Source organism: Atractosteus spatula, chromosome 10 (assembly GCF_055471065.1).
Source record: "Atractosteus spatula isolate fAtrSpa1 chromosome 10, fAtrSpa1.hap1, whole genome shotgun sequence".
Classification (NCBI taxonomy): Eukaryota; Metazoa; Chordata; class Actinopteri; order Semionotiformes; family Lepisosteidae; genus Atractosteus; species Atractosteus spatula.
Genome location: NC_142715.1, coordinates 29,162,632 through 29,181,900, shown reverse-complemented (window position 1 = coordinate 29,181,900; position 19,269 = coordinate 29,162,632). Strand labels below are relative to the sequence as shown.

Here is a 19,269-nt window from a genome sequence, read left to right as displayed (position 1 = left end):
TTTTATGAGCATGTGAAAGGCATGGTGAATCACTGTACTTTGCATGATTGGAAAAAAATGCGTGATTGCGAAATGCTGTGGCGTTACTTTTACAAAGACGGTCAATGAAAAAAAGAATGTGGACCAGGGCAATACTTTGAGTTTACAGCTTGTCCAAGGTCATTTATTATTAATACTATTATTAATATCTTCGTTAAAGACTTTGATGGCTACAGCTCAAACATGAGAGGTTGAGCTTTATTAGCTCCACCTTGCGGAAATTCCGGATACTATTATTTTGCTAGCGGTATTTACCGGTAACTCGCGGTATTTACCGGTAGCTTGCGGTAGACTGCGTACAGCGTACCGGAAAATAATGCGGTATCGCCCGCGCATTTTGAATGGCTGCATCTGTATTTGCGCCTCAATAATCCACTCATTCTCAAAAGAAGAAAACACAGGTATGTTTTGAGTCTCACCATGATCGTCTTCTCGATCCCCCCAAAAAAGCTTAAATGTGATGGTTTCCATTGTATTTTGGATGCAACATCCCTCGAAGACAGTTTCACCTTGAGACAATGACTCTCTCACCTGGTAAAATGTACTACCTCTCTTCTGTGATTGAGACCTGTGTTAAAGCCCAGAGCCCTGGCACAGTGACTCTCTCCCAGTTGCATGCTGTAGCTATCTCAGATATCTGTTTACAGGGCACTCAGTACTTGCACAGCCTCACCCAAACTTCCCGCCATTCTGACATCTCCTGTCCAGCCCCACCTCCACCTCTCTCCCATCACCAACCTGTCAAATCAACCAAAACACTGTGCACCCTTTCACTTCAAACTGTTCCCTTTCGACAGCAAACACTTTAAATCAAGTCTTCACCCCTGAGGTTCATAGTGGAACATGCAGGCCTGTAGGGAAGCATCTAGTAAACCAATACTCAGTCACTAACATGCAGCATTGCTTGCAAGCCTCAAATATTAAAGTCTGCTTTATTTTATTGAAGACCTTGGTAACAAAAAAGTATTACAATACAGGTTTCAAAACATATTCCTGCAAAATTCTCAAACAGACAGACTAGAAAGGTTTTTGAGAGCTGAGAAACATGCAATTAGTTCTCAGATTCTCTTCTTGGTGCATTTTAATGTGCTACAATATGGATTTAATTAATATAAAATGAAAAGCATATTCAGATGCAAACATGTTTTTCCAATGTTCCACTCACTATACCATTGTCAACTTATCGCAAATCATCTTCAAACATGGTCAAATACAGTACGTATGCTAAATAATACCCAGAAAGAAAAGAGGAAATTTCATATTTTGATTTTAAATTCAAATTTCAGTAGTGCAACAATGACCAAGCCCCAGTGCTCAAGTCTCACTGTAGCTGGATTCCAGTATCATCAGCTCTTGGCTGGTTTGTAAATCCTCTGATCCTCATGTCCTCCTCTTGGGGTGCAGGGAAGACGGGGAGGTTGTTCCCCTAGTCCTGTCTTGTCTCCGTTCCCAGATTATTGACCGCTTCCTGTCACAACAGTGCCTCCAAGAGGAAGAGCCCTGAACAGCGCAGTGTCTCAGATATATCAGGATAATTAGCCTGAAGCAACTATGCCAGTTTCATACTGTATCTCATTGAGACAGTCACCCAGATACAATACAACCCAGAAACCTAGATACAATCACAGGCCTAAAAAAACAAACATTAAAGAACAAGCAGAATAAGTGAAGAAGGGCATGAAAGATTACTGGTGAAAATGTCTCGGCACAGCTGACTTTAAACCTGCTTCTCTGCTCTGGCACACATTTCTCTCAGTGCTGGAGGAGGTGAGTGTGTGTTTAAGCATTGTGTTTCACTGCTTCTTGATGCTGCGGTCAAGACACTGGTGAAACTGTGTAGGTCAGTGTGTATAAAACACCTGTGACAATATATTGTGTGAACTAGGGGTCACAAATTATGTTCCAGCATTATTTGCTTTGTCTCAACATCACTGTTTAGCTTCTGGCTTTTAGGGGGCAGCATGGGGTCAAATTCTTCAGCCTGATCGCAAGCTCCTCTATCTGTCACACTGGAACTGGTACTCCCCTCCGAACTGATGTGTGAAGAAACACCTGAAAGACCAACAACAGACACACCAGCCATCACCACTCCCAGAGCCACAGACTACTGACCAACAACAACAACAGACACACTGACCATCACCACTCCCACAGACACTGACTACTGACCAACAACAACAACAGACACACTGACCATCACTGCTCCCACAGCCATCGACTACTGACCAACAACAACAACAGACACACTGACCATCACTTCTCCCACAGCCATTGACTACTGACCAACAGCAACAGACACACTGACCATCACTGCTCCCATAGCCACAGACTACTGACCACCAACAACAACAGACACACTGACCATAACTGCTCCCACAGACACCGACTACTGACCACCAACAACAACAGACACACTGCCCATCACTGCTCCCAAAGCCATCGACTACTGACCGACAACAACAACAGACACACTGACCATCACTGCTCCCACAGCCATTGACTACTGACCAACAACAACAGACACACTGACCATCACTGCTCCCACAGCCACTGACTACTGACCAACAACAACAGACACATTGACCATCACTGCTCCCACAGCCATTGACTACTGACCAACAACAACAGACACACTGACCATCACTGCTCCCACAGCCACTGACTACTGACCAACAACAACAGACACACTGACCATCACTGCTCCCACAGCCATTGACTACTGACCAACAACAACAGACACACTGACCATCACTGCTCCCACAGCCACCGACTACTGACCAACAACAACAACAACAACAGACACACTGACCATCACTGCTCCCACAGACACTGACTACTGACCAACAACAACAGACACACCGGCCATCACTGCTCCCACAGCCATCAACTACTGACCAACAACAACAGACACACTGACCATCACTGCTCCCACAGCCATCGACTACTGACCACCAACAACAACAGACACACTGGCCATCACTGCTCCCACAGCCATTGACTACTGACCACCAACAACAGACACACTGACCATCACTGCTCCAACAGACACTGACTACTGACCAACAACAACAGACACACTGACCATCACTGCTCCCACAGACACTGACTACTGACCAACAACAACAGACACACTGGCCATCACTGCTCCCACAGCCATTGACTACTGACCACCAACAACAGACACACTGACCATCACTGCTCCCACAGCCATTGACTACTGACCAACAACAACAACAGACACACTGACCATCACTGCTCCCACAGCCATTGACTACTGACCAACAACAACAGACACACTGACCATCACCACTCCCACAGACACTGACTACTGACCAACAACAAGAACAGACACACTGACCATCACCGCTCCCACAGACACTGACTACTGCTACTGACCAACAACAACAACAGACACACAGACCATCACTGCTCCCACAGCCATTGACTACTGACCAACAACAACAGACACACTGACCATCACTGCTCCCACAGCCATTGACTACTGACCAACAACAACAGACACACAGACCATCACTGCTCCCACAGCCATTGACTACTGACCAACAACAACAACAGACACACTGACCATCACTGCTCCCACAGCCATTGACTACTGACCAACAACAACAGACACACTGACCATCACTGCTCCCACAGCCACTGACTACTGACCAACAACAACAGACACACAGACCATCACTGCTCCCACAGACACTGACTACTGACCAACAACAAGAACAGACACACTGGCCATCACCGATCCCACACACACTGACTACTGACCAACAACAACAGACACAATGGCCATCACTGCTCCCACAGACACTGACTACTGACCAACAACAAGAACAACAGACACACTGACCATCACTGCTCCCACAGACACTGACTACTGACCAACAACAACAGACACACTGACCATCACTGCACCCACAGCCATCGACTACTGACCACCAACAACAGACACACTGGCCATCACTGCTCCCACAGCCATAGACTACTGACCAACAACAACAGACACACTGGCCATCACTGCTCCCACAGACATTGACTACTGACCAACAACAACAGACACACTGGCCATCACTGCTCCCACAGCCACTGACTACTGACCACCAACAACAGACACACTGACCATCACTGCTCCCACAGACACTGACTACTGACCAACAACAACAACAGACACACTGACCATCACCACTCCCACAGACACTGACTACTGACCAACAACAACAGACACACTGGCCATCACTGCTCCCACAGCCACTGACTACTGAACAACAACAACAGACACACAGACCATCACTGCTCCCACAGCCATTGACTACTGACCAACAACAACAGACACACTGGCCATCACTGCTCCCACAGCCACCGACTACTGACCACCAACAACAACAGACACACTGACCATCACCGCTCCCACAGACACTGACAACTGACCAACAACAACAACAGACACACTGACCATCACTGCTCCCACAGCCACTGACTACTGACCAACAACAACAACAGACACAATGGCCATCACCACTCCCACACACACTGACAACTGACCAACAACAACAGACACACTGACCATCACTGCTCCCACAGCCACTGACTACTGACCAACAACAACAGACACACTGACCATCACTGCTCCCACAGCCATTGACTACTGACCAACAACAACAGACACACTGACCATCACTGCTCCCACAGCCACTGACTACTGACCAACAACAACAGACACACTGACCATCACTGCTCCCACAGCCATTGACTACTGACCAACAACAACAGACACACTGACCATCACTGCTCCCACAGCCACCGACTACTGACCAACAACAACAACAACAGACACACTGACCATCACTGCTCCCACAGCCATTGACTACTGACCAAGAACAACAGACAAACTGGCCATCACTGCTCCCACAGACACTGACTACTGACCAACAACAACAGACACATTGACCATCACTGCTCCCACAGCCATTGACTACTGACCAACAACAACAGACACACTGACCATCACTGCTCCCACAGCCACTGACTACTGACCAACAACAACAGACACACTGACCATCACTGCTCCCACAGCCATTGACTACTGACCAACAACAACAGACACACTGACCATCACTGCTCCCACAGCCACCGACTACTGACCAACAACAACAACAACAACAGACACACTGACCATCACTGCTCCCACAGACACTGACTACTGACCAACAACAACAGACACACCGGCCATCACTGCTCCCACAGCCATCAACTACTGACCAACAACAACAGACACACTGACCATCACTGCTCCCACAGCCACCGACTACTGACCACCAACAACAGACACACTGACCATCACTGCTCCCACAGCCACCGACTACTGACCAACAACAACAGACACACTGACCATCACTGCTCCCACAGACACTGACTACTGACCAACAACAACAACAGACACACTGACCATCACCACTCCCACAGACACTGACTACTGACCAACAACAACAGACACACTGGCCATCACTGCTCCCACAGCCACTGACTACTGAACAACAACAACAGACACACAGACCATCACTGCTCCCACAGCCATTGACTACTGACCAACAACAACAACAGACACACTGACCATCACTGCTCCCACAGCCATTGACTACTGACCAACAACAACAGACACACTGACCATCACCACTCCCACAGACACTGACTACTGACCAACAACAAGAACAGACACACTGACCATCACCGCTCCCACAGACACTGACTACTGCTACTGACCAACAACAACAACAGACACACAGACCATCACTGCTCCCACAGCCATTGACTACTGACCAACAACAACAGACACACTGACCATCACTGCTCCCACAGCCATTGACTACTGACCAACAACAACAGACACACAGACCATCACTGCTCCCACAGCCATTGACTACTGACCAACAACAACAACAGACACACTGACCATCACTGCTCCCACAGCCATTGACTACTGACCAACAACAACAGACACACTGACCATCACTGCTCCCACAGCCACTGACTACTGACCAACAACAACAGACACACAGACCATCACTGCTCCCACAGACACTGACTACTGACCAACAACAAGAACAGACACACTGGCCATCACCGATCCCACACACACTGACTACTGACCAACAACAACAGACACAATGGCCATCACTGCTCCCACAGACACTGACTACTGACCAACAACAACAGACACACTGACCATCACTGCACCCACAGCCATCGACTACTGACCACCAACAACAGACACACTGGCCATCACTGCTCCCACAGCCATAGACTACTGACCAACAACAACAGACACACTGGCCATCACTGCTCCCACAGACATTGACTACTGACCAACAACAACAGACACAATGACCATCACTGCTCCCACAGCCATCGACTACTGACCACCAACAACAGACACACTGGCCATCACTGCTCCCACAGCCATAGACTACTGACCAACAACAACAGACACACTGGCCATCACTGCTCCCACAGACATTGACTACTGACCAACAACAACAGACACAATGACCATCACTGCTCCCACAGCCATTGACTACTGACCACCAACAACAGACACACTGACCATCACTGCTCCCACAGCCACCGACTACTGACCAACAACAACAGACACACTGACCATCACTGCTCCCACAGACACTGACTACTGACCAACAACAACAACAGACACACTGACCATCACCACTCCCACAGACACTGACTACTGACCAACAACAACAGACACACTGGCCATCACTGCTCCCACAGCCACTGACTACTGAACAACAACAACAGACACACAGACCATCACTGCTCCCACAGCCATTGACTACTGACCAACAACAACAGACACACTGGCAATCACTGCTCCCACAGCCACCGACTACTGACCACCAACAACAACAGACACACTGACCATCACCGCTCCCACAGACACTGACAACTGACCAACAACAACAACAGACACACTGACCATCACTGCTCCCACAGCCACTGACTACTGACCAACAACAACAACAGACACAATGGCCATCACCACTCCCACACACACTGACAACTGACCAACAACAACAGACACACTGACCATCACTGCTCCCACAGCCACTGACTACTGACCAACAACAACAGACACACTGACCATCACTGCTCCCACAGCCATTGACTACTGACCAACAACAACAGACACACTGACCATCACTGCTCCCACAGCCACTGACTACTGACCAACAACAACAGACACACTGACCATCACTGCTCCCACAGCCATTGACTACTGACCAACAACAACAGACACACTGACCATCACTGCTCCCACAGCCACCGACTACTGACCAACAACAACAACAACAGACACACTGACCATCACTGCTCCCACAGCCATTGACTACTGACCAAGAACAACAGACAAACTGGCCATCACTGCTCCCACAGACACTGACTACTGACCAACAACAACAGACACATTGACCATCACTGCTCCCACAGCCATTGACTACTGACCAACAACAACAGACACACTGACCATCACTGCTCCCACAGCCACTGACTACTGACCAACAACAACAGACACACTGACCATCACTGCTCCCACAGCCATTGACTACTGACCAACAACAACAGACACACTGACCATCACTGCTCCCACAGCCACCGACTACTGACCAACAACAACAACAACAACAGACACACTGACCATCACTGCTCCCACAGACACTGACTACTGACCAACAACAACAGACACACCGGCCATCACTGCTCCCACAGCCATCAACTACTGACCAACAACAACAGACACACTGACCATCACTGCTCCCACAGACACCGACTACTGACCACCAACAACAACAGACACACCGGCCATCACCGATCCCACAGCCACTGACTACTGACCAACAACAACAGACACACTGACCATCACTGCTCCCACAGCCACCGACTACTGACCAACAACAACAACAGACACACTGACCATCACTGCTCCCACAGCCATCGACTACTGACCAACAACAACAACAGACACACTGGCCATCACCACTCCCACAGCCACTGACTTCTGACCAACAACAACAACAGACAAACTGACCATCACTGCTCCCACAGCCATTGACTACTGACCAACAACAACAACAACAGACACACTGTCCATCACCACTCCCACAGCCACTGACTACTGACCAACAACAACAACAACAGACACACTGACCATCACTTCTCCCACAGCCATTGACTACTGACCAACAGCAACAGACACACTGACCATCACTGCTCCCATAGCCACAGACTACTGACCAACAACAACAACAGACACACTGACCATCACTGCTCCCACAAGCACTGACTACTGACCAACAACAACAGACACACTGACCATCACTGCTCCCACAGACACCGACTACTGACCACCAACAACAACAGACACACTGACCATCACTGCTCCCACAGACACCGACTACTGACCACCAACAACAACAGACACACTGCCCATCACTGCTCCCACAGACACTGACTACTGACCAACAACAACAACAGACACACTGACCATCACCACTCCCACAGCCACCGACTACTGACCAACAACAACAACAGACACACTGACCATCACTGCTCCCACAGCCATCGACTACTGACCAACAACAACAACAGACACACTGACCATCACTGCTCCCACAGCCATTGACTACTGACCAACAACAACAGACACACTGACCATCACTGCTCCCACAGCCACTGACAACTGACCAACAACAACAGACACACTGACCATCACTGCTCCCACAGCCATTGACTACTGACCAACAACAACAGACACACTGACCATCACTGCTCCCACAGCCACCGACTACTGACCATCAACAACAGACACACTGGCCATCACCACTCCCACAGCCACTGTCTACTGACCAACAACAAGAACAACAGACACACTGACCATCACTGCTCCCACAGCCATTGACTACTGACCAAGAACAACAGACAAACTGGCCATCACTGCTCCCACAGACACTGACTACTGACCAACAACAACAGACACATTGACCATCACTGCTCCCACAGCCATTGACTACTGACCAACAACAACAGACACACTGACCATCACTGCTCCCACAGCCACTGACTACTGACCAACAACAACAGACACACTGACCATCACTGCTCCCACAGCCATTGACTACTGACCAACAACAACAGACACACTGACCATCACTGCTCCCACAGCCACCGACTACTGACCAACAACAACAACAACAACAGACACACTGACCATCACTGCTCCCACAGACACTGACTACTGACCAACAACAACAGACACACCGGCCATCACTGCTCCCACAGCCATCAACTACTGACCAACAACAACAGACACACTGACCATCACTGCTCCCACAGACACCGACTACTGACCACCAACAACAACAGACACACCGGCCATCACCGATCCCACAGCCACTGACTACTGACCAACAACAACAGACACACTGACCCTCACTGCTCCCACAGCCACCGACTACTGACCAACAACAACAACAGACACACTGACCATCACTGCTCCCACAGCCATCGACTACTGACCAACAACAACAACAGACACACTGGCCATCACCACTCCCACAGTCACCGACTACTGACCAACAACAACAGACACACTGTCCATCACCACTCCCACAGCCACTGACTACTGACCAACAACAACAGACACACTGACCATCACTTCTCCCAAAGCCATTGACTACTGACCAACAGCAACAGACACACTGACCATCACTGCTCCCACAGCCACTGACTACTGACCAACAACAACAGACACAATGGCCATCACTGCTCCCACAGCCACTAACTACTGATCAACAACAACAGACACACTGACCATCACTGCTCCCACAGACACTGACTACTGACCAACAACAACAGACACACTGACCATCACTGCTCCCACAGCCACTGACTACTGACCAACAACAACAGACACACTGGCCATCACCACTCCCACAGCCACTGACTACTGACCAACAACAACAACAGACACACTGACCATCACTGCTCCCACAAGCACTGACTACTGACCAACAACAACAGACACACTGACCATCACTGCTCCCACAGACACCGACTACTGACCACCAACAACAACAGACACACTGACCATCACTGCTCCCACAGACACCGACTACTGACCAACAACAACAGACACACTGACCATCACTGCTCCCACAGCCACGACTACTGACCAACAACAGACACACTGTCCATCACCACTCCCACAGCCACTGACTACTGACCAACAACAACAGACACACTGACCATCACTGCTCCCAAAGCCATTGACTACTGACCAACAGCAACAGACACACTGACCATCACTGCTCCCATAGCCACAGACTACTGACCAACAACAACAACAGACACACTGACCATCACTGCTCCCACAGCCACTGACTACTGACCAACAACAACAGACACACAGACCATCACTGCTCCCACAGCCACAGACTACTGAACAACAACAACAGACACACTGACCATCACCGATCCCACAGACACTGACTACTGACCAACAACAACAGACACACTGGCCATCACTGCTCCCACAGCCATTGACTACTGACCACCAACAACAACAGACACACTGACCATCACTGCTCCCACAGACACAACTACTGACCAACAACAACAGACACACTGGCCATCACTGCTCCCACACACACTGACTACTGACCAACAACAACAGACACACTGACCATCACCACTCCCACAGACACTGACTACTGACCAACAGCAACAGACACACTGACCATCACTGCTCCCACAGACACAACTACTGACCAACAACAACAGACACACTGGCCATCACTGCTCCCACACACACTGACTACTGACCAACAACAAGACCAGACACACTGACCATCACCACTCCCACAGACACTGACTACTGACCAACAGCAACAGACACACTGACCATCACTGCTCCCACAGACACAACTACTGACCAACAACAACAGACACACTGGCCATCACTGCTTACACACTCTGACTACCGAACAACAACAACAGACACACTGACCATCAGCACACCCACAGCCACTGACTACTGACCAACAATAACAACAGACACACTGACCATCACTGCTCCCACATCCACAGACTACTGACCACCACCAACAACAGACACACACTGAACTTCGTTGCTCCTACAGCCACCTGCTCCTGACCACCAACAAATACAGACCCACACTGGCCATTATCGCTCCCACAGACCCTTCCCATCACTCTCCCCCTTTCAGCAGAGTCTCACCTGAGTCTCCACTGTCCACTTAGGGGACTGAGACTTTTTTACTCAGCATCTCTCTTCCTGGGAATGAAGCAGTAAGTCATGTTATTTAGTCTGCAGACAACACAGTCACCAGGAGTTTTTTAACTTTGAATCTCTAAATTCATATTTGTGTACTATATTAATACAGTCCAATATCACTGTCATACAGAGAGGCATTTCTCATGTGTGACCCTTGACCATTCTATAATACTGAACTACACATCCAGAATACAGAGAGACAGCACTGACAGTATGAGTGACAGATACTGTAATGTGAAGAGACAGTGCAGTACTTGCTACAGATGCAGCCATTCAAAATGGGTGAGGTATTTCGCGGCATACCCCGGTGGGCGTGTCGCGGTATCACGCAGTGTCACGCAGTCATTTTTTATAACAATGAATAGTCACCTTCTTCCCTTCTGACAACAGTCCCTGCTTCTGCTTCCTGCTTCTATTGTGTGTGTGTGTGTGCAACAGAGTAAATGTTTATAGAGAAATGGAGGCTGGACAGTATGCGTTACAATATAAACATTTATATTGATTTAAATCGTGTTCTGATTTAAATCGCAAACGCATGTTATCCTTTACAGGATAAAAACAACCAGAACAGCAGCCAGGGAAAGACACTCCTATTTTATTTAAAACACAATACGCCAGGAAATGTGTCTGATGCATTAGCAAGTTAAAACAATTGGGTCGAAAACCTGGGCGTAACACCATTTCCTTTTTCTGATCACTCGTTTTCTGGATACACATCTCACCTGTCCTGTTCTTTGTTTTCCTGGTTTGCTGATTATGCCTGCTGCGGTCCACTCCTACCCTCACACCTAAAGAATACTATTTTAAATTTCTTGGCGCAGTTCATTAACCCTTGTATGTGCTGTCCGCGCCCAAAATGCAATTTAAAAAAAGTCAAAAACCGCACTCAAAATGCAATTTAGAGCTTAATAAGATACACTCCACAGGCATTCACAGGCATTTTCTGGTTCAGAAAAAAAGATCTAAAGTGCTACACATAACTTTCTTAATTCGATGTATTTAAAACAGTGAACTACTGCAGGTGTAACATAACATTCAGAAATACAATCGAGAATAGTTTTGTGGTGTTTGTGTAGATGAAACGTTCCTAAAACGTATAACGTAACAAAATTAAAGACGATTAAAATCTGTAATCTTTCCACTTGTACTGTGAGTCATCAGAAAGTTTCTGCTTTGTGTAAGGATGGTATCAAAAAGCAATCTTAAGTGGTGAGAAAGCTGTGCTCAATGTATTTAAGGGACTTAAAAGTAAAAGGAGATGCTTCATATTGCTTGACTAATTTTAAAAACTAAGTTATAAATGCAGACACTCCCTTGGTGCCGCGCCGGGTGTAAATATCAAAATATACATTCCCAACAAGAATTGTACCCATCTGTCATGCAAATAAAACACCTTGAATTGAATTGAATTGAGGGAGAGAGGGGGGAGGGGGACAGAGATAGACAGGACTCAAGGCAAATAAGATACTTATGGGTACACAGGCATTCACGACAGCAACATATGAAACGTTTGCACGTACTGTATAGTTAGGTTATTACTTGGTTTTCAAAGTGCAATGAAATACAATATTGTTGTTGCTGCTGTTCTGGTTGTTTTTATCCTGTAAAGGATAACACGCGTTTGCGATTTAAATCAGAACACGATTTAAATCAATATAAATGTTTATATTGTAACGCATACTGTCCAGCCTCCATTTCTCTATAAAAATTTACTCTGTTGCACACACACACACACAATAGAAGCAGGAAGCAGAAGCAGGGACCGTTGTCAGAAGGGAAGAAGGTGACTATTCATTGTTATCAAAAATGACTTAGAATCGATCATGTTGCGATATTTTGAAATATAAAAGTCAATTGATTGTCCATAATATCGCTATTCTATTTTTTCGAAGAAATGTTTGTTAAAAGAAAAGTCCAGCACCAGCTGGATTCAAACACACAACCTGCCCGTTGTTAGTCAGGCACGTAGACCAGTAGGCTACAAGACAACTCACATGAACAGGGAGGCGAAACAGCCCCACACAGCCCTGTCGCAGTACACGAATATAATCATACCGTTATTAAATTCTTTAGATACGCGATTCCATATTATATTCCCTATTAATCAAATTCTAAAAGTATGCTTGTTGACTCCGGTATCTCTTTAGTTAAAGACTTCGATGCTTAAAATGTTTAGGGAGAAATGGAATACTGGTGTGTATTTTTTTCTTTAAAGTACCAAGACCAGCTATATACTGTATGTTTATGTTCCAAAATTAATATCGTTTATGGCCTTCACACGCGTTACAGTATGCTCCTATTCTTTTTATGCTCAGCTACTAAGATTTCCCTTCAGTGGTAAAATTCAATATCTACAACGGGCACAGTAAAGACGTTTACAGTAAGTCTTTCTACGACAGACCAACGGACCACGAGTGCCCCTGTCGGTCAACCAATCACGCACCGCGGTACCCAGCGTCATCTTGCGTCATGATACGCGACACCACAGCCAATTACCTGCGGTACGTGTCTGTACCGCACACTTTGAATGGCTGCATCTGTAGCTCAGTGTTAACTTCTGCTTCATCTGTATGTGTAAACTGGTAATTAACTCTTACCCATCTTCCTCTTCCAGAGAAGAATGCAAACCGCTCCTGTTGCAAGAAGTACCAAGCAAACTGCAGTTGCAGCTACACTGATGGCAACTCTGGGATCTTGGGACTCGGATCCACCTGACAACACACACAGCACAGAGTTATACAGTGTGCCAATCTCTATAGCACAGGAGACTGAGTGAGCTCAAGAGCTTCAGTGTAGAATTAGTACAATATAATCTGAAGAGTTCCAGTGACGTACCCCATGTCAATGTAACATTGTAGTTGGAGCCACGGTGAATAACAGTACATCTGTACTCCTCTCTCTCACTGGCTCTGATCTCCACACTCTTCCTCAGCTGGAAGGTGGCGTCACCGTTGGGTCTGATCCCACTAGACTGCACCTCCTCTGTCTCGTTCTCTCCATTCCTGGACAGACTGACCACTATGTCTCCAGGGTAGAAACCAGTGACCAGACAGGAGAGATAGAGAGTCTGAAAGAATCCCGTTTGCTTGGCAGAGACAAACACCTGAGGAGAGACTGAAAGACATGGATTAATGAGACCCACTGACTGGACACTCCAGTACATTAACACTGCACTGAGAGAGAGAGGGGTTCATACAGACACACTGACTGGACACTCCAGTACATGAACACTGCACTGAGAGAGAGAGGGGTTCATACAGACACACTGACTGGACACTCCAGTACATTAACACTGCACTGAGAGAGAGAGGGGGGTTAATACAGACTTTGACTGGACACTCCAGTACATTAAAACTACACTTAAAGAGAGGTTTTAATACAGACACACTGACTGAACACAAACATGCTTCTTATCTGTTTATTCTGGAATAATTTCAGAGTTCGCTGGGTCACAACCAACAAGGATCTTAACATTGTATTACCAGAGAAGGGTCAGTAAAGTACTTCAGCCTTGAGAGCTTTACAAAACCCTATGTAAAACCAACCAAAAATAAAAACACAGCTCCCTATTTTTAGGAGGAATAATATGAGCAACTTCTTCAGTATTACTCACTTTGTCCTCTCTAGAGTCTAAAATAAACCATCACCAAAAGCTAGACTGTCTGTTAAGTTCTCTTCAAACAAAAGGCCCCAACTTGTAAGCTACCACCTTTGGAGCCAGAGAGAAGGCGGATAATTCCTCACAGCTCAGAAAAAAAATGAGCAGGCTGTTTCCCCCCAAGGTATCTTGGGACTTATAGTTCTCTTCCTGCATAAAGGAAACTACATTTTAAACAGACAGGGTCAAGAGGGTAGAGGCTCCTCAAAACTCTAGACCCAAAGCACACTCCCTCTATAATTACGCTTACGTCACACTTTTCTGGATATTCCACTCATAGCACTTTACAAGTAATGGGGACTCCCCTCCACACCACCACCAAAGTGTAGCCCCCACCTGGACAATGCAAAGGCAGCCATAGTGCGCCAGTACACTCCCCTCACACCAGCTCTCAGTGGGGAGGAGAGCAGAGTGATGAAGCCAGTTCATAGATGGGGATTTTTAGGAGGCCATGATTGATAAAGGCCAATGGGACATTTTTTGACCAGGAAACCAGGGTAACACCCCTACTCTTTTCAAGAGATGCCCTGGGATTTTGTATGACAAAAGAGTGTCAGGACCTTGGTTTTACACGTCATCTGAAGGACAGTGCCTTTTCACAATCATCACTATATTGGGCCATTAGGGCCCACCCAGACCAAAGAGTCAGCATTTCCTACTGTCCCCCCCTAACACCTCTTCCAGCAGCAACCTTAACTTTACCAGGAGGTCTCCTATCCAGGTACTGGCCAGGCTCATGCCTGCTGAGCTTCAGGGGGTTATTAGTTGTGAGTTACAGGGTGATATGGCTACTGGCACATTTATGCACACCTAATTCCTGGCCCATATTTTGGCACAATTTCCTCTCACACACTCACCTGAGTGATGTCCCCTAAACTTCAGGTAGCTGTCCATGAGCTCGGGACAAATGTATTTCAGATAATCTCTGTTCTCTCTATTGTAGTCTGTGTTGCGGTCCATGTGCATCTTGAGAGACTGGTGGATTGGAGAGAGATTCACCCACTGGGTGTTGAAGCTGTCGAACTCGAGCATGTCCTCCCCATCGTACCCGATCCAGTCGAATGATTCCACCCTTCCTTTCTCATCCTTTGAGCAGCCCACAAACCTCTGCAGGAAATGAACCCCTGAGAGACGGACAAGAATGAGCTTCACTGTTACCTCTCTTCAACACCTGAGAGACCACCAGAGAAATAACATACACAATTCACAGGCAATCAACATTATGTGTCAACAAAGAGTTCTATACATGTGAGGACAAAATATCACATATTTGTGACAAAATATTAGGTTTTTCCTCTCACCACCAGTTACGTTTTTTAGCTCTTTCATCATTTCAAAGAAGAAAAGCTCCTCCAGATTGCATTGGTTTGCAGAATCTACTGCGACCTGCTTCAGCCAGTCCTGCTTGAACATGACACGCTTCATACCACTGCTGTACTCCATCAAGGGCTCCCCATCCAGAGAGACTAAGCCCTGGAATTTCCCATTCTGTTCCGAACCAAGTTCAACCATATATGAGTCTACCAAAATATGTCTCTCTGGAAAAAAAAGAAATAGTATGTTAATACTTACTGCACAGTATGTACACTTCAGTACAGTAACACTGCACCGAGAGAGAGAGGATAATACAGACACACTGACTGGACACTCCAGTACATTAACACTGCACTGAGAGAGAGGGGTTAATACAGACACACTGACTGGACATTACACTGCATTAAGAGAGGTTAATACAGACACACTCAACATTATATTATATTGCAAAGGAACAAGTAATAGGTTTATTCCATGCTGAAAAAAAAGAAGAAAGAGAACACAACGTTTTGGCCGTGGAGCCTTCTTCAGGTGTGTATTCAGTATTATATGTAATATAATACATTCTATTATGTATAATATAATACATAATATAATGTATTATATAATATAATATTATATTAACAGTGGTCCTGGAGAGATGGTTTGTTTGCATTTTTTTTTCATACCAAATCAGCTGATTTAACATAAATTAGTTCATGTGTATAAATACAGCCTTTTTGTCACTGCCTCTCCCAGCTTTTCAGGTCCGTCAATTTTCAGCGCTGTAGACACTTTTGCTCCAAATATGAGCACACTTTCCTTGGACCCTTATGAAATTACCCAGCTAGGTGAGTCTGGCAAGACACCAATTGCTAGAAATCACTCAGTCACGACAACAGGCCTGTTTGTACGTTAAATCTATGGAATTGAGACTTGAAGAGGAAATTATGTTTTTGTTGTGCTTCACGGAAAGCGTATCATAATTATCATAATTAATGACCCCCAAGGCTGTAAACGAAATGTACAGATGCAAACTAAGTGACGACAATAAAATAATGATTAAAGTATAGCTTTAGCCGTACATAAACATAAAAAAAACAGCGAGCCCTTATCCCGAGTTTACTACTCGTGCATCTGGAAAAGCACCAGCAGGACTCATCTCCAGCGACCCAGCCTGGAAGACCCAAACCCACCAGAGCAGCAAACAGCATCATCATGCCCCTGCTCTGTTTGATTCGAGCTCTTAAAAATGAAAAAGAGAAAGAAAAAGAGCCCTTAAAACACCAAAGCGAAGGTGATTGTGCAGGTGAGGACGCCAGTGTTTCATAACACTCAAGTACTTTCGGTTTCGGTAACCTGTCAGGCTCGTTTTACACGCGGGCGGTGCTCAGAAAGCCTGTGTATTTGCTTGTGTGTGTCGCAGATACTGTTTTTACTGGTAAAAAATCCGACATAGGGAAATTAATGACAACAAACTGATGTCATGAGAGGCCCCAGGAAAGATACTGTATAAAATAAAAGTTATTACAGTTTGTTGATAAAGCACTAATACTCCTTGGCTGGGCTATTTCTGACCTGTGCGCGCGGGACAGACAGCTCTGAGTGACAGCAGGCGACACACCTGGGCGCAGGTTCACACAGACGCACCTGTCGCCTGTGAAACAGACAGCTTGAACCATCAGTCTGGGACAGAGCTCACCTAGAGCCAGGTGACCCAGGGACCAGGACTGGGAACCCCGAACTCACTGTGTTTTAGTGAGTGAATGTAATTTACCCGAGTCTCGCGTCGGTTTTACCCTTTTACGTTACGTTACCTGTTCTGTAATCAGCATGTTTTACTTATCACGGTTTGTCCAGTCAGTGGCTTTTCCTAACTTTAATTGTGTATTTGTTTGCGTATTTGTATTCAGAAAAGGGTGGGATGTGTCTAAAATAACTTTATCAAATGAACAAGCTGACGTACAGAAATCCCGGAGCACCGCGAACATGAGACTCGTTTACAACATGTTGATCCCGCAAAGGAACGGGAGAGAAAGAGAAACAACATTTCGGCTGTTCAGACATTTTCATGGTCGACACTGCATTGTTTTTATAGCGTTGTTAGTCGAACATTCATCTGATACCGAAGAGCTTTACTGTGTCAATGGATATAATAGTCTCTGGACAGACTCAGTCTTCACAATAGCAAACCACTGCTCTGTTAAAATAGACAAAGACTCTCTGCCTGAATTCCTGTATATTATCATGTCCCAGGTCTGGCAGCCAATTACCAGTCTGTACAGAGCTATTACCACAACAGGTTCTTCTTGACTGCTAACATATCAACTCCGACATCCTACATTATACAGTGGTGTGAAAAAGTTATTAGGTTTAGGGGGCAATCACGTTTTCACACAGGGCCATGTAGGTTTGGATTTTTTTTCCCTTAATAATAAAAACCTTCATTTAAAAACTGCATTTTGTGTTTCCTTGTGTTATCTTTGTCTAATATTTCAATTTGTTTGATGATCTGAAACATTTCAGTGTGACAAACATGCAAAAAAACAAGAAATCAGGAAGGGGGCAAAAACGTTTTCACACCACTGTAGATAAGACTTTATTGATCCCGTAGGGAACTATAGCAGTCCAGCCCAAGACAAGCAAAAACAGACATCAGAATAGTTATAAAAACAAAAGACAACAAAATAAATATAAAATAAATACATAGGTGTGTGCAAAATGTGATGCCCATAGTCCCTGTAGAAACAATAAAACATGTGCAGAAGCAGATGAGAGGCGTTGGTCATGATGGCTGTGAGCTTGGTCAGCATTCTCCTCTCAGCCACCACCTCCAGGGGGTCGAGTCTCATCCCCAACACAGAGCCAGCCTTCTGAAGAATGTCTCTGCAATTTCAAATTG

The 19,269-nt window shown here is 46.2% G+C and overlaps 2 protein-coding genes across 2 annotated transcripts in view; one reads left to right on the top strand and one right to left on the bottom strand.

Moving 5' to 3' along the window:
- The window catches only part of LOC148827801 (scavenger receptor cysteine-rich type 1 protein M130-like), a 446,693-nt gene that overhangs the window by 216,183 nt on the left and 211,241 nt on the right, over nucleotides 1-19,269 (top strand). The gene's annotated exons all lie outside the window — the stretch shown is intronic.
- LOC148827813 (mamu class I histocompatibility antigen, alpha chain F-like) lies at nucleotides 1,720-16,423 on the bottom strand. Its single transcript, XM_088926194.1, has 6 exons — nucleotides 16,376-16,423; nucleotides 15,932-16,198; nucleotides 14,252-14,530; nucleotides 14,014-14,127; nucleotides 11,360-11,416; nucleotides 1,720-2,091 (listed from the first exon to the last, which is right to left on the bottom strand). The coding sequence occupies exons 1-5, from the start codon at nucleotides 16,404-16,406 to the stop codon at nucleotides 11,379-11,381; spliced, it is 729 nt and encodes a 242-aa protein (XP_088782320.1). The 5' UTR covers nucleotides 16,407-16,423; the 3' UTR covers nucleotides 1,720-2,091; nucleotides 11,360-11,378.

What these genes read in the sequence shown, in the direction of transcription:
- LOC148827813 (XM_088926194.1), bottom strand. Translation starts at nt 16,406, where the DNA reads ATGATGAAAGAGCTAAAAAACGTAACTGGTG. An exon ending in GTTTAGGGGACATCACTCAG is followed by an intron (nt 14,531 to 15,931) that starts GTGAGTGTGTGA and finishes CATGTCTTTCAG; the next exon opens with TCTCTCCTCAGGTGTTTGTC. An exon ending in CAATGTTACATTGACATGGG is followed by an intron (nt 14,128 to 14,251) that starts GTACGTCACTGG and finishes GTGTGTTGTCAG; the next exon opens with GTGGATCCGAGTCCCAAGAT.